Source organism: Diplotaxodon limnothrissa, linkage group LG3 (genome assembly GCF_057381915.1).
Source record: "Diplotaxodon limnothrissa isolate DT_005_m linkage group LG3, D_limnothrissa_male_GT1.1, whole genome shotgun sequence".
NCBI lineage: Eukaryota > Metazoa > Chordata > Actinopteri > Cichliformes > Cichlidae > Diplotaxodon > Diplotaxodon limnothrissa.
Window position 1 is genome coordinate 3,341,597 of NC_140598.1, and position 26,334 is coordinate 3,367,930.

A 26,334-nucleotide genomic window follows, 5' to 3' on the forward strand; every position below is an offset into this window, starting at 1 on the left:
TCCTTCTCCAGCGTGAGGCCGCCCTCAGACCCACAGGAGCTCTGACCTTTGACCTCCTGACCCTAACCATTTTAGTCTTGTTGCATCTTTAAATGCAAATCCATCCAAACTGTAGCCGAGCAAAAGAAGCTGGAAGCTGTTCTATGAATGATGTTGTCGAAGGAGCTTGGAAAGAAAAGCGTCTGGACTTCTTTAAGTTGCTTGAAGAGGGACATGGACGTCTTAATGCCCACTCACATCCTGGGACATTTGATCACAGGAAATCACATGATAGCGTGGGGCTAGATCTCACAATGGGTTCACCCAAGACACGAGTAGTTCTTTATGTTTCTCGTGCACGGGAGAGACCTGGACCAATGCCGTTCCTTCGCTTGACCACAGTTGCTCTCGTCCGTTCCCTCGTAACACTGCTCTTTTATTGAGGTTACATGAATATACATAGGTTCATTAACATACACGTGAACAAAGGTACCAGTCTGTATGTTATGTAGGTGTGTGTGTGTGTGTGTGTGTGTGTGTGTGTGTGTGTGTGTGTGTGTGTGTGTGTGTGTGTGTGTGTGTGTGACCCCATAAACGACTTCCCTAAACCTGCTGGTCTGGAAGTCCAGCAGTTCATCTAAACAAAAGGCACTTAGACTAAAACAGACATCCTACCACAAAACAATAAGAAGGTAGCACCTCTCCCATGATCCCAGGACGTGGGTGTGAATGCCAGAACACTCTGGAGTCACACAAAGTCTTTAAAGACTACTATCATTACACAATTGGTTCTACACCTCTGAGCATATATGGTTAGATATTCCCCAATAACAATGACAATGATAAAATATAAATCCAACAATGGTTTTCAGGGTTTTTATCGTTAACTTCGTTTCCCTGGGTCTTTTCCCGTGTTGTAGTCGTGTGTCTTATTTTGAAAGAAATGTTTACGCGTTACCATAGCGACCAGAGAGCATTAAGGGTGCAGACAGGTGCATCCAACAACATTTTATTTTCCCTTATTTGATTTATGGACCTAACTGTATGAACTGGACTTTGGCTGTAATGCTGCTCCTCTTCATCATTGCTGTGTTGCATTTCCATCATTCTGCTGCTGGATTCACTGCAGGCTTTAACAAACACTCCTTTGGGTCCAGGCCCAGCCACGTGTTTGTAAGCTGCTGTGCTCCTCACAAATAAAGCCTGAAGCAGCTCAGACTGTTAGAAGCAGCACTGAGCCCTGTTACAGTTATAGTGTTAGAGCAGCGGCTGCAGCCTACAGCATTTAAACTAGCTGACAGTAAACACATCAGTCCAGATGTTACCACATTACTTTGTGATGCTGAGAGTTAAAGGAGACTGGCTGATTAAAATCCCATTCCTTACATCACCGTCCTCTGCTCTGACTGCTTTCATTTAATCACAATCAGAATACTTTTTTGATCCCCAGGGGAAATTATTTAGGTTACAGTGCTGCAGCACAAACAGGAACAAAGACACAACACACTAAGTAAGAAATAGCACAATATACACAATATATACATGCATACATATGAGTCACTTATAAGTAACATGTGAGTGCTGGGGTCTATGACAGCAGGCAGGTCTGTATTTATGTCCAGGCTGACATGAACAGCTAGTAGTTCAGGGTTCAACACTCAGGAAAGTGTGTGACCTTCCACACTGACAGAAGATGCTAAACATGACTTTAAACTGTTGTTTGTTAAAGCCTCACAGATCTGAGAGCAGGGCTCAGTGGGTACATGAGCCTTTATACATGAAGGCTTTCTGTTTCCAGGAGAGGAAACATGTGATCCAGCTGTGTTTGGTCACATGGATCTGCTCTGCATGGATCACCTGACTAAAACATGTTGTTATTATTGTTCTTACAGTCTTAAATCGGTACATCAGGCGGGTCACATGACACCCGGGGGTGACAGCAACATCTTTCCTCTTTAGAAAGCTGCTCTCTGTCCCAGGAGCTGTTGTCACAGTAACAGCAGGAACAGGAAGTCACATGCTCTCTGCTCTGTGATTGGCTGCTTCTTATCTCAGCTTCCTGCAGAGGGTGGGGTCTGCTGATAACGCACACCAACAGAAGTGTGACTTTCACTTCCTGTTTATTGCTGTTGTTCTTAAAGCTCTCAGGCGATGCTGCAGCGCCCCCTGCTGACACAAACTCCTCCCTCTGTCTCAGAGGTCACAGGTCAGCCTGCTGCAGAGGGTCTGCCTGTTCATGGACTTCCTGTTACAGAGACGGGTCTCAGCGTCAACACTGGTTTCTGATTGGACGGTGTGGAAACCCAGCTTCCTCCAGCCGAGTGATGTGTGGATTCATCACTCTCTGTGGATCAGTGTAAGTCTGTGTGTGGGTCAGCTGCAGGACTTGTTTGACCTTTGACCCTGGCAGACAGAGCTGGTTACTGCTGTGTGACTCCTGCCGTCGCTCCACTTTAAATTTTACTTAAAATAAGTCCTGACATGGCCCCGCCCCCTCTGACCTGCTGCTCCTGGATGTGCTGAGGACACAGCGGAGGCTCAGAGGGGGCGGGGCTTTTCCCGTGGCGGTAACCAAACTGCATTAGGTCGCTGCACTGCCAGTGTTTAACCACACCTCTTCTGACTGACCTTTGACCTCTGACATGTTGATTTGATCCTTATTTAATGACGTCTTTTATCTAGTGATTTAATTCTGTGTATTTATATGTGATGGTGTTCCTGAGTTCAGCCTCAGCTGATATCCACAGACGCTCCTATTGGCTGGTTTTAAAAACACATTTTTCCATTAAAGAGACTCTTTTAAAAACACGTCTGCCTGAAATTCACATTTCATTTATTTTGGGGGATTTTAACAGAGAGATAGAACTTTATGAATCCCTCATGTTTATCCTCCAGGAAATCCAGTTTGTAGCAGCAGAACACCGACAAACTTTTACACAGCACAGAATTAGGATATCAAATAAAGGGGAATAAGAGAACATGAATATAAGCATAAATATATACATATATACACAGACCTCACACAGAGACAGCAGCTACACTGTGTGTGGATGTGATCCACAGTCACAGCTGTGGGTTTCAGTCAGTGTGTCTCTAACTTCATGGTCACATTTCAAAGCTTATTGGAGCCAGAAGATGTTCAAGTAAAAGATTTATTGCTGTACTCGTCTACCAGGATAACAGGAGGTTCATAAAGCTGTGTCATACTTCAGCTTTACATCATGCAGTAGTAGTTTATTAAACCCCCCAAAATATGACTATCCAGAGTTGGGACCAGGAAGCAGAGTTGCAGTCTTACACGCCTCTCTGCAGCTTCTCTCCTCCTGCTACCCCCCAAAAACCCATCTCCATAGAGACTGTGTCAGCTCCCAAACAGACAAAAAACAAACTAAAAACCAGCAACAAACAACTTAAACATAAACAATCACAAAGAAAGAACAATACAGTATCCACATCTGAACCAAAGAGTAAAACAGTGAAATGTGGATTATTAAACATTAGGTCTCTCTCCTCCAAGTCTCTGTTAGTACATGTTAGTAAAAACATTTCTGCATTTTACCCATATTTTATTTTTAACTCAAAATCAAAGATTCCAGATTCTCCTACATGTTGGTTTTGAATCAGATAGGACGACAGATTTCAGGTGGCCCTGTGTCTTTCTCTATTACATTTGCCACTGTGTAACTCAAAGTTATTTAAGGACTAGTTTATTTCAATGGATGAGTTTACTGACTGATGCGCAGAAGAAATAGTTCTTTATGGAGCCGAGATGGTGTGAATGATGAGACCAAAGACTGCAATATCTTGTACCAAAAATATATTGAATAAATGGAGGAAAGGGGAAATGGAACAAAATAATTAACACAACACACAACATAAATGCCCACAATTAAATAATAAATCAATGCTGTGATCTTTCTGTGCAAAAGTCCTTTTTGGTCCTCTTCTTTTTAAAGTTCACTTTTAAGGTATTCCTCCTTAGAGTCCAGCTTCATACAAATGGGGAAATATGTCCGTAATCCAAAGACGGCTAAGTGGGGGAAAGAGGGGAAACAAAGAATGGTCCTACCGGCTCGCCACTTCAATATGAAGAAGATCAATTCAAAGGGAGGGAACAAAACCTGACCTGTAGGTCAGAAAAACGTCCATTAGCACATCAAGTTCGATTCAGTTTACCGGTAAACAAATATATTTTTCTGCAAGCCTATGTAACAATGCAAATCATCATCAACCAATGTACAACAGTTAAATTATTAATTATCTTGGCTACGTAGCTTAATCTATACATTCCAGTAGCGTTCGCTACAAACAATACAAAAACAACAATAAAGAAAAACAGCTGTCTAACAGACAGCATAGCCGAATTCAAGGCAACACATAACAATAATCATTCAATCGCACTTTGTTTCAAAGTAAGCTCATTAAAGTGCTTAAGTAAATAAAAGTGTTCAAAAACAGCGGTTTTTGAGCCGGAGTTCTGCTCGCGGTGGGAACGCCGCCGCACAAAGTCATTTTTTAATCGCGAAAACGATCGGCTGGTTACTGACAACCAAAAGGTTGTTTTTGGCAGATATTAAAGATCATGGGTGGGCGGGGCAAATGGAGCAGTTTTCTACAGTCGAGTAAAATTCCAGGAAAGAGCTGGGTGTGGCTTTCCTTTAAATCACATGATCAACAGCTTTAAGATGGAGGCAACTCGCTCAGTGTTTCCTGTTTCATTCTTAGACTGTGGCGATGGTAAGTAGCAGCTTTTCACTTGTTACCTGGCATCTTTTCAGCCACCAATGATAGTCATTGTATGTTATCAACATTTCACTAACTATGTTTTCTCTCATGTTTAAAATAGGCCGACCAAGAGCAAAATAGGTATGTCTGCAGACTCTGCTGTAGCCAAAGTTATCAGATCTCCTGTGTCTTTAAATCCCTAACTGCTCGATCATTATCATTTTAGAAGACAACAATTTCTCAAAGGAGGTTCAAAACTAATGCCTACAAGATTACCAAGAGGATGGTTCGGGGCTCTTACATGACTCCGGGAAGTCAACACTTGGTGGATGAGGTGTGTTACCTTTGACACTTTTAAGACAGTCCTGTTTATCACTACTAACAATAAGCAAATATGTTTTCACTCAACAGATCCTTCACAGCATGTTGTTTCTGGGCAAAATCAACAACATCCCCTTTTCTCCAGAAGAAATCTTCCCTAATCCTTTTGTTTTGGGTTCTTTAATGAGAAGATATCCCAGGCCTTTAAAGTTGTATTCGACTCAGCTTCCCAGGCGAAGTCCCTTCTCCTGTGTGCTCGACATGGTAAGATAACTCTTCTCACATTTTCAGTCAATCTGACAAACTTCCAGTTTTTAGGAAAGTATAATGCAAAGTGCTTTTTTACTGAGAAATCCAAAGAAAATCCATACTGTACCTTATACTTCAACATATGCTTCTAGCTATACTTCTCCACCAAACACAGAGACTGCAGGAGAGCTGGAGACTTGCTTCAGAATTTGTTAGTTCTAAATAATGTCTTACAGACTCATTATTGGAGATACTTACAGTCTTCAAGGCGTATATGATGCTGTCACTGTGTAGCTGCTGGATCTGTTAAGTCAGCTCAAAGACTCTAAATTCAGCGTGTTTTGACAGCCCGGCATAGCAAAATAGAAAAAAAAAAGGTCAATTAGCAAATTTAATTATAAATTAGTGAGAACAAAGATGGATTTTTGCTTATTGATTTAAAATTAAATAGATTTTTGTGACATGTTTCACCCCCTATCTTAAAATGTCTAAACCAAAAGCATCCAATGGTCCTGCATAGTTAAATAAGTCAAGCAGCGAAACAAACATGTTGATCAACTTTCTATGAAAAACAACTATATAATCAGGTGCAACACTTTGACCAGATCTGTAACTGTTTTCAGATCGTCCTGCAAAATAACTCAGAGAATGAAGAGCAAATAAAGCAGAGTCTGCAAGATCTCCTCACAGACTTGGACTTAGAAGAGAATAATAAAAAAACAGCTTTCGTCTCGTCCACCATCTGCATTTCTCAAAAATCCCAAACCAACAAATCAGAAAGGTACTGCGGAGTCTCCATGTCCACCAAAGGTCCTAACGCTGGGAAAATTATGATTGCTGCCTCCTGTCTTAGCAAATGGCATAAATATGTATCTGGTGCGGTGATGACCTATTATCCAAACACAGTCCAGAAAGATTACTTTGATGGAACAATTGAAGTACCTGGAAATATCAGGTGTGAGGCTTTTTGTCTCCGTGATGGTGCCAGAATGAAGCCTTGCAGATCATGTAAGAATTTGTTTGGCTTGAACACAGAAGACCTCAGAGAGTGGCCATATGGTAACTGTGCTGAAGCTGAGAGCCTGAGCAATTTGCTTGAAAATGAGAGAGAAGTTGAAACACATGTGGATGAATACTCAGCTGAAAAGGATAACAGGCAGAGAGCTGAGGATGAGGTTGGTAGGGTTCTTAGAACCGTGTTGCAAAGGATTCGGTTTAACTGGACAGGTGAATTTTACAACCCAGAACAAGAGTGAGATTTCATGAAATCATTTGCATTCATCATTCTGATAAATCAAAGATTCTCTGCTCTGACAGCATCTGTGTGGATTTTCTGTAATCACAGAGACGTGTATAAGCATGTTTACTTTCCATCTCCATGTAATTGTCACATTTAATAATTAAAACTGGCTTCTATGGGTTTTTGTTTGTTTGCTTACATATCTAGTGTTTAATGCAATATGAAGCATTATCAGACAGCATTTATTGGGAAGAATCCCATATTTATACTGGTCTGTACCCAGGGTACACAGAAAATAAAAACACATGTTTTCTTATTATGATCCCAAATATAATTTACTTAAGCAAAAGCACTACATGTGTAGCTATAATATTTATAGCAGTTACTGTTGAGCTTTAAATTTATCATCTTAAATGTTTATATGCTGATTATATTGCTTTATATAAGAAAGGCCTAACTCTGAGTACACTCTGTGCCAAAAAGTGCTGACAGGAAACTGCATGCTTTTGCAGAAACGTGCTTTTGCAGCTAGAAAGTGAAGCTGATATATATCAGTTTTAATTAGTTTTTACCAACTGCTTGCTAGGGCAATCCCACGAGTTTGGTGTTTTTGTATTGAACATGATTCCAAGTGCTTTCTATAACACATAGCAGAGGTGCCACAACAAAGACTGAGAAGAGGACAGGAAGAGACAGTGAAAGAGATGCACTCCTTCGCCATTCATGTTAAAGCGTTGCATAGCTTTAATTTTAGAGAGTGTTGCATAACTTTAGTCATTTTTCTACCACAGGTGAAGCCAAGAATTGTGAAGCTCTCTTTTGGCCAAATACCAGAATCTGTAAGAAGAAGGAAAAAACAAACAATCAAATAGGTCATTATTAAGAGGACAACAATCTCTTGATGATTATCCACAGTGTCTTTGATAACTCTGAGATACAAACTGTCAAGGATATACACATCCCAGCAAACAATAGCTGTGTTTGACTAAAGCGATTAATAACAAGGACAGAGCTACAATCACTACAGTCAAACATAAAGGGCTTAATCCTGAATCCAAGTCTGAGCTGTGATGCCGTTGGTGCTGAAAGCTGCTCAGATCCTGAAGCTGCACGTTTTGTCTCTCTCTAACCAAACCAGCAGCAAAAGAAGACACATTTCGCTTGACATAAACATTGTCATGAATTCCCTCTTACTTTTGCTGGTTTGCTTCCACCACCATTAAAACACACACAGAAAAACAACACAGCACAGCTCTCTGCCTCTCTCAGTGTACTTTAAGAACACCGTTTCCCATCTCAAATCTCTGTTTTTGGCATTATTCGCTTGCTTGTTATGAAGCAGTCTACCGTTGTTTACAGCCATTTTTTTTAATGACTTCCGACAAGACAGCCTCATTTCTGCTGTTCAATACCAAATTTTATTTATTTTTTTCAAATTAAGTGAAACTGCAAAATGCTCTGCTGTGTCTCTATTAAAACCTCTTATTAAAACCTCTGAATCACTTCAGCAGCATCAGCCAATGTACATTTGTTGAGTCGTGGTTCTCGTCTGCTTTTGTTCTACTGCAGAATAATATTTTTAAGGTTATCTACTGTAAAAAGCTAGGCCAGGAAAATCTGCTTCATGGTTTTGTGTTTTATCCTCAGTTACTTTGACACAAAAGCATCTGCTGTGATGCTCACACCTCTGATGAAGTTTCACAAGTGTCAGTACTGATAAATGATCAGAATTATAATGTTTCTGACTCTCTGAGTAAGAATTAAATGGAATCTAATTGGGACCTTGTGAATTGGAATTGAACAGGTTCTAGAAATCAGTGATGATACTCAGCTCCAATACCCACCTATGATATTAGGCTTACGAACGCTGACTGGGTTTCATTTACCAGCTTTTTATGTTCTTCCTGCAGTTTCCTCCCCACATCACTCATCTTAACTTTTTTCCAGTCCTCCTCAGTCTAAACAGAACACACAACAATACAAAGAAAAGCTCAGGTGATTGATCTCTAACACTAGGCATCCCCAGTCTTATTCTTAGCAGTCTAACTTCTCACCATATCTTTGAAGGCCTCTCCATTGTAGTAGCGCTTGGATGCTGGATATTCTATCGTTTTGTCACATAGTTCCAGGAAACTGGAAGCCACCAGATGCAGCTCCTCTCCGTCATAGCCGTACAGCTTTTTGTCCTCACGCGTCATCAGCACAAGCTCGTCACATGGACATGAGGTGCCCTTTACCACACCAATAACCTGCATTTTTACAATCTCGGGAAGGTAGAATTTTCCCCAGGCGTTAACTTCATCATCATCCCCGTTGTATTTGGTGTTCTCAAGCTCTTCTATCCACAGGTCAGCACCACTTGGCTTCTTCAGGTGAACGCACATGCTTTTGTTTTTGGAAACAAAATCTTTCACCCATTTCAGGTACTTTTCACCTGGAAAGAAGCAGACAAGGAAATATGGATGAATGTAGAAGTGTTGGAAAAGACAAATAGCAAGGTTATCCTACAGCAGTTTGTGAAAATGTTGTATCTTGAAATAAGCAGGCAAAATGAGGATCTCACTTATCTCATATGTTCTGATACCGACTTTCTTCAGTTAAAGGACAAAAAAAGGGCACACTGGAGGCTGACAGAGTGTGCAATGGTGGGAATCATTTTGCAGAACTCACTAAAGTTTGTTTCTCCTGGAACAAGCTTTTTACACTTCGGCAAATGAAAATACTGTGTTAAACTAAAAAAGAGCACCAGACCAAGGTCTACAGTACTAACAGAAAAGCATGCCGTTACCTGTTGCCTGTCGACACAGCTGCTGATCTTCCTCACCAAAAAAATGAGGATCCCTGAAAGGAATAGAAAGGTTATGTTAAAATGAATGACTGTCACGGTGATCATGGGAAGCTCCAAAATATCACAATAGCTACGAAATCACAAAATGCAGTGTGATGTCTGTAAGCACCAAACATGACATCTCTGCAAATTCATCTTGAAATATGTAGGTACCTCACACGTACAGCTGCAGCCATCTCAGCCATTTATCACTGTGGCTGCCAAGTGGCTGCCACTTCACAAGCGCATGGCACAACATAGAAGAGCCACCTCCACAGGACAAGACTCAGCAGTCCATCTGCATCTTAAGGATAAAGGACACTCTTTCGAGGATGCTAATGTTCACATTTTGGACAGAGAGGACAGATGGTTTGAAAGAGGAGTGAAAGAAGCATCTATGTCCACTGTGAGCGACCATCTTTGAACAGAGGCGGGGTTTACGACACCAACTCTCTGCCATCTATAATCCAGTTTTGAGATCCTTCCCAGACGCCTTAACGCCCACTCACATCCTGGGCCATCTGACCTCAGGAATTCGCATGATAAGGTGGGGCCAGGTTTCACAATGAACTCACCCGAAACTCTGGCTGATTGGGACACACACCCAGTTTCCCACCTTGGCTCAGGTGATTAGAGGATCATCAGGGGGTCCTTTTGTCCCTCTGTGGGGGGATACTCCCACTAGGTTTATATCTGGGACTCTCCACCATTTGACCTTAGAACTGAAGAAGCTTCTCGGATGAGAGGTGAAACGTCTTCAAGTAACTTAAAGAAGTCCAGACGCTTTTCTTTGCAAGCTCCTTTGACTACGATGACCTGGATGACTGAGAACCTTCACAGACATAAGGTGAATGTGACAAACAAAGCGCCTTCTTGTTCTCTGTGATAATGTAAAGTTATTAATGAAAAAACAAACGAGTAAAAAACGGACTGGAAACATGTCTTCAATCAAAACTCGACAAAAACAAAGAAACAGCCTCACTTCTCTGCGACGCTCCCTAAAAATGACGTTACGTGTTACGTACCAGAGATTTCTATACAGCCCTTTATCAAGCCGAGAGAAAGTGACGCAAAACCCTCCAACTAATAACGACTAGCAGAGAGGCTCAGCTGAGTGTAGTTACCTGGTTTGCAGACGCATACAGACGTTTCCTGTCCTCTCGGACGCAGCTGTGATAGAACATGTGGTGCATTACCGCCACCAACTGGCTTGGAGTGAGGACCGGAAATCGCTCATGCCAAATCAAAAAAAAAAAACATAAAGAAAGATTAAGTGAAGAGATAAATGAATACATTAAATCAAGAAGAAAAAAACCCACCACCGGACATATACATCCTCATATCCTTCTGTACAAATGAGTTTGTTTTAGAAACTGAAAAAAGCCACAAAACCTTCACATCTAGAAATCCTTTGCAGTAAAACTTGTTTTTTGGCAGGTTCCACAGGTTTTGAATCAGTTTTCTTCTTTATTCCTGATAATTTTGACAATGAAAAAGAACATGTTCTATAGGGCTTTGGAGTTGACGTCACGCCGCAATGCATTGTGGGAGCGCGGCACCATTTTCGAGGTCTACGAATCAAAACAAACACACTGTGTTGGAACGACGATTACAAGATGCTTAAAAGCAGCTCAAAAGAGAATGGACTGTATAGAGACCGATTGCGTCCAGAGGCGAAGCGGCGGTACTTGCAGAAAATAGCGTGCAGTGGAAATGTGGACCCGTATGAAATACGGCCGTGGAGTAGAAACCCTGAAGACGTAGCCTGATATATTTTCGTACCTTATCTGTGGAGTCAGCGCGTACAAGTCGTCATTCAAACAAAGGTAAGTCAGCTCGAGTACTGCGTGTGATATGCGTTTGATTTCCCTGCAAACATTCACATTAGTGCAGCATAAATTCATTCATGAGGGGAAATTACAGTGAGAACATGTGGAGGCTGTTAGAGGGAGAAGATAGTGAGTTCAGTGCAGGGCTGTGCAGAGAGGTTTAAAGGGGCGGGTGCTCAAAGTTAAAAAGGGGCACATTGAACCAGGCTGAATAACAACAACACACATTCATCAAGAATCTAATATGGGAAGGGCAGGGCTGTGTTGGTCTGAGACTGTAGACATTAAAAAGTCCACAGGAGAGATGGTAGCTGATTAAACAAGTGTCATGAGATAATAACAAAATGCAAAGATTGGTGACAGCGCTTGGAACCATAAGGCAACAAAAAACTATGTATGTAAAAAAAAAAAAAAATAAAAAAAAAAAAATAAAAAAATATATATATATATATATATATATATATATATATATATAGGTAAGGTAAGGTAAGGTAACTTTATTTATACCTAAAGGCAAGGTAAATTTGCTTTACAGAAAAATGACAGCATTTGACATCCCTTTAAAAACACACATACCTAGTAAATATATAAAACTCACTGTGACACATATTTTAATATTTCGAATCAAAAACAGTTCTTATTTAATTCAGTGACAGCAACGGGGACAAAGCTGTTTTTATAACGCTTTGTCCTGCATCTCGGAAATAGAAACCTCCGTCCTGAGGGAAGAAGCTGAAATTCACCCCTTAGAGGATGGGAACCATTTTTAAGGATTGATAAAGCCATCCTCTGTACCTGCTCAGAGTACAGGGAGGCTAAACAAGACTGTGGCTCACCTATCAGACGACTGGACCATCTCACTATCTGATTTAGAGAGTTTTTCTCTGTGACAGAGGTCTGACCAAACCATGCCACCAAACAAAAGGATAAAACAGACTCAATAAAAGAACGAGAAAACAAAGTTAAAATTTTTTGGTCAATGTGGAAATGAACAAGTTTCCTAAGGCAATAAAGGTGCTGGTGACCCTTTTTACAAACTGATTTGCAATTTTGATCAAAGTTCAGTTTTTCATTGATTATGGTCCCAAGATATTTATATGATTGTACTTGCTCTATTTTCTGACCTTTAATTAAAGTGACTCCGTGCCCATTTTGTTGTTTCCTAAAATCAACAACCATGTCTTTTGTTTGAGATATGTTCAGCTGGAGATAAGACTCCTCCCACCACTGAACAAAGTCATCAATGACTGGACCGTGGTTAATTTCACCCTCTTTCAGTAAGCTGACAATAACAGAGTCATCTGCATATTTAATAATGACCCTGTTTTCATGTCTGCCCTGACACATATTTGTATAGAGAGTGAATAATAAGGGCGATAGGACGCAGCCTTGAGGAGAACCTGTGGAGGAGAACACTGGGTCAGACAGAACCCCATTTATATATATATATATATATATATATATATATATATATATATATATATATACACAGTGGGGCAAAAAAGTATTTAGTCAGCCACCGATTGTGCAAGTTCCCCCACTTAAAATGATGACAGAGGTCAGTAGTTTGCACCAGAGGTACACTTCAACTGTGAGAGACAGAATGTGAAAAAAAAATCCATGAATCCACATGGTAGGATTTGTAAAGAATTTATCCGTAAATCAGGGTGGAAAATAAGTATTTGGTCACCTCAAACATGGAAAATCTCTGGCTCTCACAGACCTGTAACGTCTTCTGTAAGAAGCTTTTCTGTCCCCCACTCGTTACCTGTATGAATGGCACCTGTTTGAACTCATCATCTGTATAAAAGACACCTGTCCACAGCCTCAAACAGTCAGACTCCAAACTCCGCCATGGCCAAGACCAAAGAGCTCTCGAAGGACACCAGGAAAAGTATTGTAGACCTGCACCAGACTGGGAAGAGTGAATCTACAATAGGCAAGCAGCTTGGTGTGAAGAAATCAACTGTGGGAGCAATCATCAGAAAATGGAAGACATACAAGACCACTGATAATCTCCCTCGATCTGGGGCTCCACGCAAGATCTCATCCCGTGGGGTCAAAATGATCATGAGAACGGTGAGCAAAGATCCCAGAACCACACGGGGGGACCTGGCGAATGACCTGCAGAGAGCTGGGACCAAAGTAACAAAGGTCACCATCAGTAACACACTACAACGGCAGGGAATCAAATCCCGCAGTGCCAGACGTGTTCCGCTGCTGAAGCCAGTGCATGTCCAGGCCCGTCTGAAGTTTGCCAGAGAGCACATGGATGATACAGCAGAGGATTGGGAGAATCTCATGTGGTCAGATGAAACCAAAGTAGAACTTTTTGGTATAAACTCAACTCGTCGTGTTTGGAGGAAGAAGAATACTGAGTTGCATCCCAAGAACACCATACCTACTGTGAAGCATGGGGGTGGAAACATCATGCTATGGGGCTGTTTTTCTGCCAAGGGGACAGGACGACTGATCCGTGTTAAGGACAGAATGAATGGGGCCATGTATCGTGAGATTTTGAGCCAAAACCTCCTTCCATCAGTGAGAACTTTGAAGATGAAACGAGGCTGGGTCTTCCAACATGACAACGATCCAAAACACACCGCCCGGGCAACAAAGGAGTGGCTCCGTAAGAAGCATTTGAAAGTCCTGGAGTGGCCTAGCCAGTCTCCAGACCTCAACCCCATAGAAAATCTGTGGCGGGAGTTGAAAGTCCGTGTTGCTCGGCGACAGCCCCAAAACATCACTGCTCTCGAGAAGATCTGCATGGAGGAATGGGCCAAAATACCAGCTACTGTGTGTGCAAACCTGGTAAAGACCTATAGTAAACGTTTGACCTCTGTTATTGCCAACAAAGGTTATGTTACAAAGTATTGAGTTGTATTTTTGTTATTGACCAAATACTTATTTTCCACCCTGATTTACCAATAAATTCTTTACAAATCCTACCATGTGGATTCATGGATTTTTTTTCACATTCTGTCTCTCACAGTTGACGTGTACCTCTGGTGCAAATTACTGACCTCTGTGCAAGTTCCCCCACCTAAAATGATGACAATCGGTGGCTGACTAAATACTTTTTTGCCCCACTGTATATATCAGCAATCAATCAGAAAATCATTGGTTCATATTACAATTAAATATGAACAGGCTCCTTAGATGTAAGCAGTTCAGATCTGATGTCATTTACATTCTTCACACAGCACATTCGTCCAGGCTGACAGGTAAACATAGAACTAATCTCAGGTAACATGACTCATAGTAGAGATCCAGTAAGAAAGATTGCAGGCTCTAATATTATTACCACACAATCCAAGGACACACCAACAGCTCAGATTTGTAGAACTATTTAAACAAATGTCTTCTGAATATTCAATTCAGGTTCACAGTGGGGGGGGGTTTCGTGGAATTTTTTAAATAAAGTCTGCAACACAGAAAGAGCTGTGATCAAGCTATTTATTACTGCGCCAACACACATCAAACATCACAGTTCAGTCATGTCAGCGCTGCCACAGAGGTCGTGCTCCTCCTCCTTTACGCCTTCCAAGGAAGAGGGAGGAAGTTACAAACTGATCCTACCACACTTCACGTGTCTCGCTATGAAACCTAACGCATCAATGGTTGTGCTGTTTTGTGCCCTTGGCCTTATCAGCACCTGTAAAGGGAGTTGTTTTCTCAAACTGCTGAAGTAAGTTCATCTAGTTTTAGCAACTTTCACTGAACAGTAACAGTGTCACAACTAAGCATATGCATAAGCACTTAAACACTTTAAATGAGAATAACAGAACATTTCTATTACAGAGGCTGGAACCTGTCCCAGTAGTAGGTAGAGCACACCTGGACAGGTCACCAGTCTGTCAGAGGACTAACACAGAGACAGACATCAGAGTAACAAATCTATTTAAAATTAATGTAAGTTTGCTGCAGCTGTATGTATGAACATGTGTTTCTGTGCTCACAGTCCACCTCTCAGGAACCTGCAGTTCACTTTTAGTCTACTTTAAACAGACCTCACAAAAGGCTGATGTGGCTGGATCAGTAGTCTGATTTGAGTACGATACCTTTGGCCAGGGATTACTCTGGTGCATCGCTTCACTGCAGTCTTACGTATTTTCCCCACACCTGAATAAAAAAATACTGATATATACAAATAACAGCTTCAGCTGATGCAGCCTGACTCAATCCTAGATGTTCAGCACACAGAGACACAGAGGTGCCGTTTAAAGTTTAGTGTTAACCTGAGTCACTGATCATTTGCAGTATTACAGAGTCTGGCAGTCTTTGCATGATGTCCACGTCACTGTAAGTTTCTAGCTGACTTCACTGCAATTTCAATTTCAATTTCTGCTGTTCACAAACGCTGTCCATCTAATCTGACTGAGCTGGAGCTGTTTTGCAAAGAAGAATGGGCAAAGATTTCAGTCTGTAGATGTGCAAAGCTGGCAGAGACAGACCCTAAAAGACTGGCAGCTGGAACTGCAGCAAAAGGTGGTTCTACAAAGTGTTGACTCAGGGGGCTGAATAATTACGCACACCCCACTTTGCAGTTATTTATTTGTAAAAAATGTTTGGAATCATGTATGATTTTCGTTCCACTTCTCACGTGTGCACCACTTTGTGTTGGTCTTTCACCTGGAAGTCCAATAACATTGATTCATGTTTGTGGCTGTAATGTGACAAAATGTGGGAAAGTTCAAGGGGGCCGAATACTTTTGAAAGCCACTGTATATGTAGACACAGGACTACAAGTAGAAGATCAGACATGAAAGTGGAGATAACACAGAAGACCTGCAGCAAAGGTCAGAGGTCAGACTGGGCCCTGGATTCAACAATGAGCCAATGATCATCAAGCAGTGACTAAAGCAGAGCCCTGACGTTCTGACATTCATCACACAGTCAGAACAAATGTCTGCTGATGACTTCATCTCATGAAACGACTGATAGATGTCAGTTCATTGATCAGCTGAGCTGCTGATCTTCATCGTCACAGAAACATTCAGCTTGTTTCAATCAGTAAATAACTCCCACTACTCCCAGTTTGAACTGTTCCCACTCAAAATGCTGTGAGAACAATGATCATTGTAGGACTTCACAAACATCACGTGTTGTTTTCCACATGTAAGATCAGCAAACACACAGAAACTTCCTGTTGCCACACACGGCCTCTAAAATCTCTTCCACGCTTTCTGTCTGAAGTCCACTCTCTGTGTCGGATCCACAGGAAACAACAAGATCTTATTAACATGGTTTTCAATGTGTCTCCTTCCAAAAAGTCCAACCAATGAACAAATGTGTGTATTTGTGGAGGCCGAACAAAAGCATGACACATTTCTCTGTTTCTATAAACTGGAGTCAAACACAAACATGAAGAGTTTCACTGACAGACTCCAAAATGCCCCCACAGTGGATCAAAGGGAAATCCTACAGTGTGGCCAGAGACTCTTAATGGCTCCAACATCAACACATCCACAATGTTGGATCCAGTTCTGCCTCACAGAGTTACTAAGACACACCCTCTGCCAGCATCACAACAGCTCCACCTGCTTCACCTGCCTCCTCAGCATCTGTACACCTGAAGAGAAAAGAAAGGCTCCAACAGCTCAAATCTACAAAGGATTCATGAAGTTTCATCCAACAATAACATGTTTGCCTTCCACAGTGTGCTGTTAGACACCACTGTACCTCTGCCATTTCAAAAAGAGCAGCTTGGGAACATTTTGGCTCCAAACACTTTGTGTTTAAGTTCTTTGTTTTCTTTGTGAAGCCGACAACATCTGGAGCTTTGTGACTCATAGAAACATCATTTTGTTCTTTAGATGACAGCAGATTGGGACTGAATAATCAGTCACTATCAAACCAATAAAGACAAACATGCTGATTTTACAGGAACTTTGTTGGAGAAGCTGCAAAGACATGAAACTGGTGGAGATCTCAAACCAGTTGATAGTGCTGGTTATTCCAAATAAAGCTGTTTCCCTTTGAGATGAAATGACTTTCTGTCCTGATATATAATAAAGATGTTGTTGTTTTTGAGCCCCTGTATTAAAAGTAGTTTAAAGTCAGCTTGAGTTTGATGTCTTTATGTCAAAGCTGCTCATGATGTTGAGCTGCTGATGGAATAAAAACAATATAAAAGCATGTAGTCCAGACTTAAATGCAGCCTGTTGTTAGCTGAGGTCCACACACAGTGTTTGACAGTGTAAAGTGTGTGAAAGGGCTGCTGGTGGAGCTCACTAGGATGAGCAGGTGACCACGAGGTGGAGAGCAGCTGGCCTGGCTTTGACCCGGGCCACGCCCCCTTTCTCTCTGCTTTGCTGTCACTTATCTTCACTGCTCTGTCCAATAAAGCTGAAAAAGGCCCCGAATCAAAGAAATCTGCTGCAGCCTCTGAAATGTCTTCTGTTTCCTTCCCGACGGCTTTTTCACCGTCAGCCCATCAGACAGTCCAGCAGCATTTATGATGATGTCATGATGTTGAAGAGGCTGCTACGGTGGCCTCCCATGACCCCCAGCCTCATCACAGCTGAGATGCAGACATTTGAAAACATTCAGCAGACAACTGAATAACAGTCCAACACAACAGTCTGTGTGCAGACACACACTGACCTTTCATATAGTCAAACACAGCTGGTTGAGTCATTTCTCTGTGAGTCTAAAGTGAATCTAGTATTTGAAAGTCCACTTCCTGCATTTGTTGTTGAAGACTTCTTCAGCTTCTTCTCAAGGACATCAGCTGCTTGTTTGGCAGCAGAGGCAGTTAAGAAGCTTCCTGAAAAACACTGAACAGTGAGTTCACTGTGGCATATGACAGATTCAGCTTTCTGTGTGCAAATGTGTCTGTGTCGACCTTTCAAATGCTGTTGAATCCAAAACATCAGCGGCTCCTCGGCTGCTCACTTCATGCACTTCTGTCTGTGTGACAGTCCAATGACATCACAGCTGTTTCCAGCCCCAGTGTCTCAGGACTGGACACCTTTAAACATGTCGAGGATCAAACAGCGTCCAGCTAAACACACATGAAACTATCAGAGCTGACAATCATTCCAATAACATCTAATGGTTCATGTATGTAGACACAGGACTACAAGGAAATGGCTCTCAGCATCTGGCTGTGGGAACACATGAGTCCCTGTTTGTGTTCAGATTGTGTGCATGTTTTAGACGTGTGTCACATGTAGAAACACAACAATCCCACAATGACACACAGATGTGTTTGACACAGCTGTGCAGCTGTAAGTTGTTTCTAATGATTCATTGAAGCTCTTCTAACATTCTGGAGACGATCAGTACATGAATCTGTTCAACACGACAACAATTTGACTTCAGTGTGAACGTTTGCATTAAATAACCTTCTTCATCCAGCTGACAGCATCTTCATCCTATGATGTGAACAGTTCCTCCTGTTGATGACAAACCTCTGACAGGATCTGCTTGAGGAGCTTTTTCATGTGCAGCTCTCTGAGCTCAGGGCTGAGCTGCTGTTTCATCTTTAAGAGCTGCTGCCTCCTCGCCGGACTTGTTCTCCTCTTCTTCTCCTAATGACACCATTTCTGCTTCATATTAAATTCAATAAAGATGCTGACATGTATCTGTAGCAACAACATCATTGAATCTAGAACAACTGGAGCCAAACCAGTGGCTCTGCTGGGATCACTGGTGAGCCAACACTTCCTTGTTGATGCAGATTTCAGGGCTTCCTTTTGCTCCTCCGTTATAACTGTTCTCTCTTCTCAACACATGATGACACAAAGGAATCAGCAGTGACAAAGATGATGCTGAAGAGAAGCACACACTTCACACATATAACAGACCAGTGCAGTTACACACACCTCTGCTCGACATCAGGCCTCAAACAAAGACACAAAACACTAACTTGACTCTAAACAGAAGAAACGAGCAGCTGTTTCTGTTCTGTGCTTATTTATATTTGACACACATGCTTCTCTTTGTGCAAACACACATCGCACTATAAGGGTAACCTCGCACACAATGATTGGACAGCACAGTGATGATGCTGGGAGATCCTATACGCAGCAACACAGAAACACTGAGAACTTTAAACAATGATGGAAAGTGTTATAAATGACTTGTTGGCCTCTGATCTGTCACAAACAGCTGAAACGTGTCTCTCATGAGTCACATGAAGGTTTTTGACAGAAAGGACAAAAAGTAGCTGCAGTCAGTTTGTGTCATTTTTATATTTATTCATCTGGGAGAAAAATCTGAGGGACATTAAAATGTGTTTTCAACAGAGACAAGAACATGAATATAACAGAACAGGTAAATGAACATGTTTCAAGTAAACAGCTGGACTGATCAGGTCCAAACACAGAGTGATAAACTTGTCAAACAGCTGTCATATCTTTATATAGAAGCTCTTTATAAATGCTGCTCACTGCAGTCTGTTTACTAATAATGTCAAAGTGTTAGAAACACAGAAACATCAGAATGGTCTTTGTTCACAGAAACCTGTCTGGGATCCTTTGTTGTTCTTTTGATGCAGAGTTACATTATAAATATAAAGAGTTATTTCAGAGTCTCATCAGTTTTCCTGCATGTCTTTATTTAACACATCAGCAGGGCTGAAGCTCTCATGTTAAACACACACTGATCTATGGACACGTTCATGTGTTTCTAACAGAACCAGGCTGTTATCAGCCTGCACTAACATTATGTCACACACACTGAATGTAACAGTGACAGTTTACATCATCACACAATCAGCTGTGATTGTTTCACTGTCATCAAACGAGTCAACAGGAAGTAGAATCAATAGAAACCAATCATTTACTGACAGCATGTCTGATGGAAATAAGTGCAGATTATGTATGAAGTCTAACTGCACACAGTAACTGTGTTACAATAAGGACTTAACAGCGCCCTCTGCTGGAGTGTTTCAGTACTGCGTTAACTAGAATACACCACCTCCTCCTCACACCACCTGCTACAGCTCTACTCTTCTATGACTACAGTCATCCACAGCACTGATGTGAGGTCACATGGTTCATATGTAAGGAGCACAGCTGACCTCAGGTCAGTTTAATGACTGTGAGCAGCAGCTGTGTTATTGTCACTGTGACAGGGAGACACTCTCAGACACAGCGCTCATGTCAGCTTGTTCTCATGCAGGAGGATCAGGAGCTCCATGTTTGTCTTTCTGTTTGAATCATGATGTGTTTGTGCCATCAGAGTCTGTCATGAGTACTCAGGGTTTCACAGCAGCTCTTCTGGATGCTGACGAGGACTCCAACCTCATGTTTCACCTCTCTGAGCTTCTGATGTCTGTGAACACTCGTGTTTCTTCTCTGGGCTCATCTGGACAAAAACACCTTTCTGTGTTTGGCTGCAGCCTCATTCTGACTGACAGGAAGTGTGTTATCCATGAGCTGCACTTCTGTCAGGAAGTTTCCTGCTGTGTTTCCTGTCTGTGGACAAACACGAGTGTTCCAGCTGAGGACTTGGTTCCTTCCACCTGTCCATACAGGACATCACGCTGTCTGCAGCTCTGTAAATGCAGCTCCAGGTCCTTCCACGTGCTGCTCTGTATTTGTGCAGTTTGTAGTGTGTCCTGGGAAACGTAGCACACATGGTGTTCTTCTGCTGTTTCCTCCTTTCACTGAGTGTGAAACACTGACGCTGTGCTGTTGTTCACAGAGGGGAGCTGATTCTAGCTGCAGCTGGACTCTGTCATCTAACTGAATGTGTTGGTGCTGATCACGGGGCTCTGAGGGGGGAGCAGCAGGAGGACTCTGGATGCTGACGTCAGTGTATCTGTGGAAGCTCCCACAGCGTGTCTGTCATTCAATATTGTGCTGTATATTGTATCTATGCAAAGATGAACAGACTGTGTGTTCACTGGTCTCTGTGCTGCAGCTCTGATGTCATCATCACTCCCTCCTCCACCCTCAGCAGTCCCAGCATGCTGCTGTGGTGCACCCCACCCTCACTCTACACCTGAGCCACAGACCACACCCTCCACCTCAATATACACCACAGTTTTCTCTGCTGTGGAAATGAGATCAGGAGGAAATCATCATTATTATTATTTAATAAACGCTCACATTAATGTGGGCTTATTTGTTTCATATTAGAAACATTAGTTGAGTGTTTTTAGTATAAAATGGTCAAAGTCCCTCTTTTTGCTCCTCCCCTCACCTGTGGATGGGCGGTGCTGTTACCGTGGTGACAGCTTGGATGTGTTTCAGTCCTGCCTGGTTATCACTGCAGGAATCTTTCACATTTATTACAGGTAATAACTCTGATTTTTCTGTGTATTATGAACCAAATGTATCCTGATACACACAGAGATGGATGAGCAGAGGTCACATGATGAAAGAACAAACATGGAGTCTTTGATTTATTTAGATATTTATTGATGAATGCAAACAAACCTGACACTGAACCATCGTCCAGCAGAACAAACCTGATCACATGACCTGCTGACCCAAACAGTGCAAAGCTCCATGGCAACAACAACAAACAGCCTCACATATGTTAACAGAGGCTGTTAGAAGCACAGAGTCTTTACAGTCTTTCTCCTGTTTGGACACAGATCTCTGCACATCTTCATCACAGTTACTCACAGACGTGCAGAGTGTGTGGATATCAAAGCTAAGTTTCCACCATGTTTGTAGTCTGTACTGGGACTCATGGAGCATCTCTCTATGAGCACTCAGTGCTTTAAACAGTGAGTCCCAGTTTAACCAGCAGCCTTCACACCACACATCACACAGACATGGAAACTTCAAACCTCAGACTGAAGACACCATCAGAAATAAACAGATTGTGATGAAGATGAAGAACTGGACCAGTTTGCTGTGGTTTCTTCTGTTCCTGTCAGAAATAAGAGTCTGGCAGCACTTTGCTCTCCTTCCACATGTTTAAGGAGGAAGTGAAGAAGAGCGAGTGAGTCGTCTTCCTCTGTGGGCCCAACATCAGGCAGCAGCCACGTATTTTTAAAAACCCAGCACACTGCTTCAGAAACACTGAGTCCAGGTGACCAGAGTCATGTGATCAGTGAGGTCTTCACTCAGGACGTCACTGCTTCAGGACCTGATTCAGAGGTTTATGAGGACGTGGATCATTGGTGCTGATGTTGTGTGAGAGCTGGTGAACCATGGGGAACATGAATAACAACCAGGCCATCAGCAGTTCTACCCCCAGCTCTAACACCTACATAATACACTATACATATAGTTATATAGGTTATAGTATGTTATATATAAACGTAGCTGAAGCAGTTTCATTTGTAGCTTCACGCTGCACTTCATATGTTTGTCCACCAGATGGCAGCACAGAGGCCTGTGTTGGAAAGCTTTGAGTAATGAAGCGTTTTCAATCCAAGCTTCAGAAAGCTTCATGTGGTCATCAAGGAAGCAACCAGGAAATATCTGCTGTGTGTAAAAACAGCAACACAAGAATCCAGGATGAAGACAAGAAACTCAAAGCTCACAAAACAGGTGGAGCTAATTTTGTGACGTGTTTCTGTAAAAACACCACAGAAGTGAATCATCAAAGTTTCCATGTGAGCTGATGATGCTGCAGAGTTTCTGTGAACCTCCTGTGACCCCGCCTCCTCATACAGAGACATCTGATTGCTCTTCAAACTGCATCACGTGGACACATGTGATTGTGTGTTGTAGTATTGATCCCAATGCTGGTATCAGTCCTGGATCAATAACACTGGATGGATGCGTTCAGCATGGAGCCCCTGAGCTGTGTTACAGACAAACATGGAAACTGACAGGTCTGTGTCATTCACAGTCTGTAACACTTCTAAACAACAGAGGCTGACCCAAGTGCCTCAGAGCCAGGCACGCTCACATCACAGCTCTCTAAATAAGCCAGTTTCAAAATAAGAGCTGAAAGCTGTGTTTGCTTGTGTTAGCTTATTATTGTGGAGACTAACATTCAGTGATCATGTGTTCAGACTCATAATGATTACTCTCAGAAATCCTGATCTTTGTATTTACTGTGTGTTGGATCAATAACTGAGATTCATGGTATCACACAGCTGTGCTGCTGCTGATGTCAGCACATCTGGAACAATACGAGGTATCTGCTACCAGACTGAGCAGGACGTGAGACCTGTGGACTGTTTAAAGCTGTCCCTCCACAGCTCACTCAGACCTGATCCACACCTCAGTGATATTCTCTGACTTCCTCAGTAGAGACAGAAACCATTCAGATCTGGGACCATCAGCTGACTGATGATGTCACACAGACTGTGTTTTTCAGGAACAGTGATTCTGATGTGAGCCTGCTAGCTGACAGCAGACCTGATGAAAGCACATGTTCACATCTGTGAGGACAGACTGGACTCTTTGACTGCACCTTGGTTCTCCTCAGAGGTCTGTACAGGAGCATGTCCACCCCCACTGAAGATCTCAGTCACTGTGAAACATAGAAAGCTGCTTGTGTGGCCTCTGCCTCACATGTAGATACAGCTACAGGTTTCTCTGTCAGTCAGACTGAAACAGTGTCCTGATGCTGCATCATTCAGCTCTGTGCCCCAGTCAGCATCACTGGGAGCTACCAGTGTTTCTGCCCTTTTCCTGTAACACTACACTCAGCACAGGCTCAGCTGGTATCCAGTGTTGGACTTTGGCTTCAGCTGCTGTGATAGATCCTCTAACATAGATCAGCTCTGCTACATGTTGTTAGATAAGTGCAGCTGCTGTCATGTCCTGATGTTTCTCTGGCTCAGCAGCTTCTCCATCAGAGGTTCACATGGAGCTGATCCAGTATCTCCAGTAACTGTGTTCTGTGCCTCACTGGTTCATCCTTCTGTCTGTGTGACGTCAGTCAGATGTTGAAGTTAAACTCTGTAATCTTCACTGTGTCACAGAGTTCAGTGAGTCCCGTTATTCACAGTATCAATCAGATCATCAGAGAACAGCTGATCAGCAATCAGTGGTGCCAACAGCGCCTCCTGTGGTGAGAGGATGCAATAATGCAATGTAGCATTTTTCCACTCAACACTTGCAGTCATGGAAACTGTCTGTTGGATCTGTGTGACGTTGCTTTCTTGGTTAGAGTTCCTCACAAATGTCCAGATGATTCTTCTAATGAGGCGTCGACCATGTTTGCAGCTCTTTGGAAGAAAACGTCGCCCTTTGCCATCCTTACTTTTCTTTGACTTCTTCAAATGCAGCTGAACTCCAGCTGGTATTTTCTTGGACTTTGCAGCTGTTTCTGGTCATCAGTTCATTCCTGCAAACCTCTGAAGCTGAACAACAATGATGCTGCATTGCTGGCTGATCCCAAAAGGTTGATTCTGTTCATCTGGACGTTTTCAGAAACGTTTGCTCACTGATCAGGTGACTTCTTCAGTCTCAGCTGACTGCAGCTTTACAAGCTTACAAACAGCACATTTGCACAATGACTGAAAGCAGCAGCACCTGATATATATGATACTAATATAATACATATACATATATAATCCATACTAATGATGAAGGAGCTGAGCTCACAGTCCATTGTTCATTCAGTGAACTACTCAGTTTATTTTGGGCCTCAGAAATGCTCACTCTGTTTGTACATCACTGTCAGCAATAGACTCATTCTGCTGTGTGGACAGGAACACATGTGACATCACTTCCTGTTTGTTTGTGACTGAAGAGGAAGAAGTTTACAAGGAATCATTTAGAAGAGTTTCAAACATCAACTGATTGAATCCATGAATCTGAAAACGTGTTTGTGAGTGAAAGAGACAGACATGTACAGACTGAACTATCTGTTCAACAGTCAGAGTGTTTCTGTAACAGGAGACACTCTTTACACTCCACTCAGCACAGGGACACTGAGCCACCACGAGACCAGGGAAACAGAAACCCAGGATAAAGAGTTTGAGTGAATGTGGTGTTGAAGGTGTGGAGGTGGATCAGAGTGTCAGAGGAGACTCTGTAGAAGGACAGAGTGCCAACAGGACAGTCCACATACACTGCTGCTCTGTTAGAGATAGAGGAGGAGGAGGAGGAGGAGGAGGAGATGGATGTTTCTATCTTATTGTGCCTGACATGAACAGGACCATCATCAGTGCACTCCAGACTCCAGGACTGATCATTGAATCCAAACACACAGTCAACACTGTCTCCTTTCCTTCTGATGCTTCTGTAACTCACTGATATACAAACGCTTCCTCTCCACTCGACCTCCCAGTAACAGCGACCAGTCAGACCATTTCTACACAGCAGCTGAAGATAATAATCAAATCTGTCTGGATGATCAGGATATGACTGAACCTCGTCCACACGTGTCACCTTCCTGTTGTTGTCAGACAGTTGGAGGTTTGTGTGCACTGTGTTTGTGTCGATTGTGAGTTGACAGGAATCTGATGGAGAGAACAAACACAATCCAGCTGCAGTTATTGATCCATCATCTGTTCATTGATTGACACTTTGATGATGACTCCTGACATGATGAAGATGGTTGAATGTGTGCTGCTTTGTTTTCATGAATCCCATTAAAAACACACTTACACTTCCTCAGACCTGGTCTCAACCATCGGACTCCAGCAGGCTCCACCCTGAAAGGAGGAGGGGGGTCAGAGCAGCACAGTCAGCATGCACACATGGACATTACATGGCTCTCACACACACACTGTTACACACTGAGCTCAAAGCTCGGCTCCACTGTTTTATTCAAAGAAATCTACATTTATTTATCAGCACATTTAAAAACAGCTTGAGCCAAAGTGCTGCACAGAGTAGAGAGAAAATAGGAAACATACACAGTAATGACTATAAAGACTGGTCAGGATTGAAAGCTACAGAGTACAAATGTGTTTCCAACCGGCTTTTAAAAATGTCCAGTGTTGGTGACGACCTGATGTGAAGGGCGACTGTTCCAGAGTTTGGCTGCAGCCATCGATAAAGCTCACCTCTGTTTTTACGTCTAGTTCTGGTCAGAAGCTGCTTATCTGCAGACCTGAGGGCTCCACTTGGATTCTTTTGTTAAAGAGAGATAAGATGGAGCCAATCCATTCACAGATTTAAAGACAACCAGATCTGGAAGTGGATTCTACCACGTACTGGTAACCAGTGGAAAAAGCTGCTGATGGGTCGTCTAGCACAGACCCACCGCTGGAAGCAGACAATTGATGAGGGAGAGAACTGTGACAGCGCCGTTCCTTCACTTGACCTCAGTCGCTCTCGTCTGCTCCC

The 26,334-nt window shown here is 42.5% G+C and overlaps 2 protein-coding genes across 3 annotated transcripts in view; one reads left to right on the forward strand and one right to left on the reverse strand.

Annotated features, from left to right (window-relative positions):
• LOC146634302 (protein NLRC3-like) overlaps positions 1-26,334 on the reverse strand; it is a 263,712-nt gene that overhangs the window by 19,576 nt on the left and 217,802 nt on the right. The window contains exons 13-14 of one of the 2 annotated variants that reach the window (XM_085376358.1): positions 25,651-25,697; positions 24,958-25,502 (exon numbers count right to left, since the gene is read on the reverse strand). The exons of the other annotated variant lie outside the window; for it this stretch is intronic. Coding sequence (XP_085232484.1) covers positions 24,958-25,502; positions 25,651-25,697 — 592 coding nt within the window. Of the gene's footprint in view, positions 1-24,957; positions 25,503-25,650; positions 25,698-26,334 lie in introns of those variants that run through there. 2 annotated transcript variants of the gene reach the window in all.
• LOC146634303 (uncharacterized) lies at positions 1,570-6,530 on the forward strand. The gene is made up of 5 exons (XM_085378289.1): positions 1,570-1,583; positions 2,121-2,247; positions 4,931-5,038; positions 5,116-5,289; positions 5,898-6,530. The coding sequence occupies exons 1-5, from the start codon at positions 1,570-1,572 to the stop codon at positions 6,528-6,530; spliced, it is 1,056 nt and encodes a 351-aa protein (XP_085234415.1).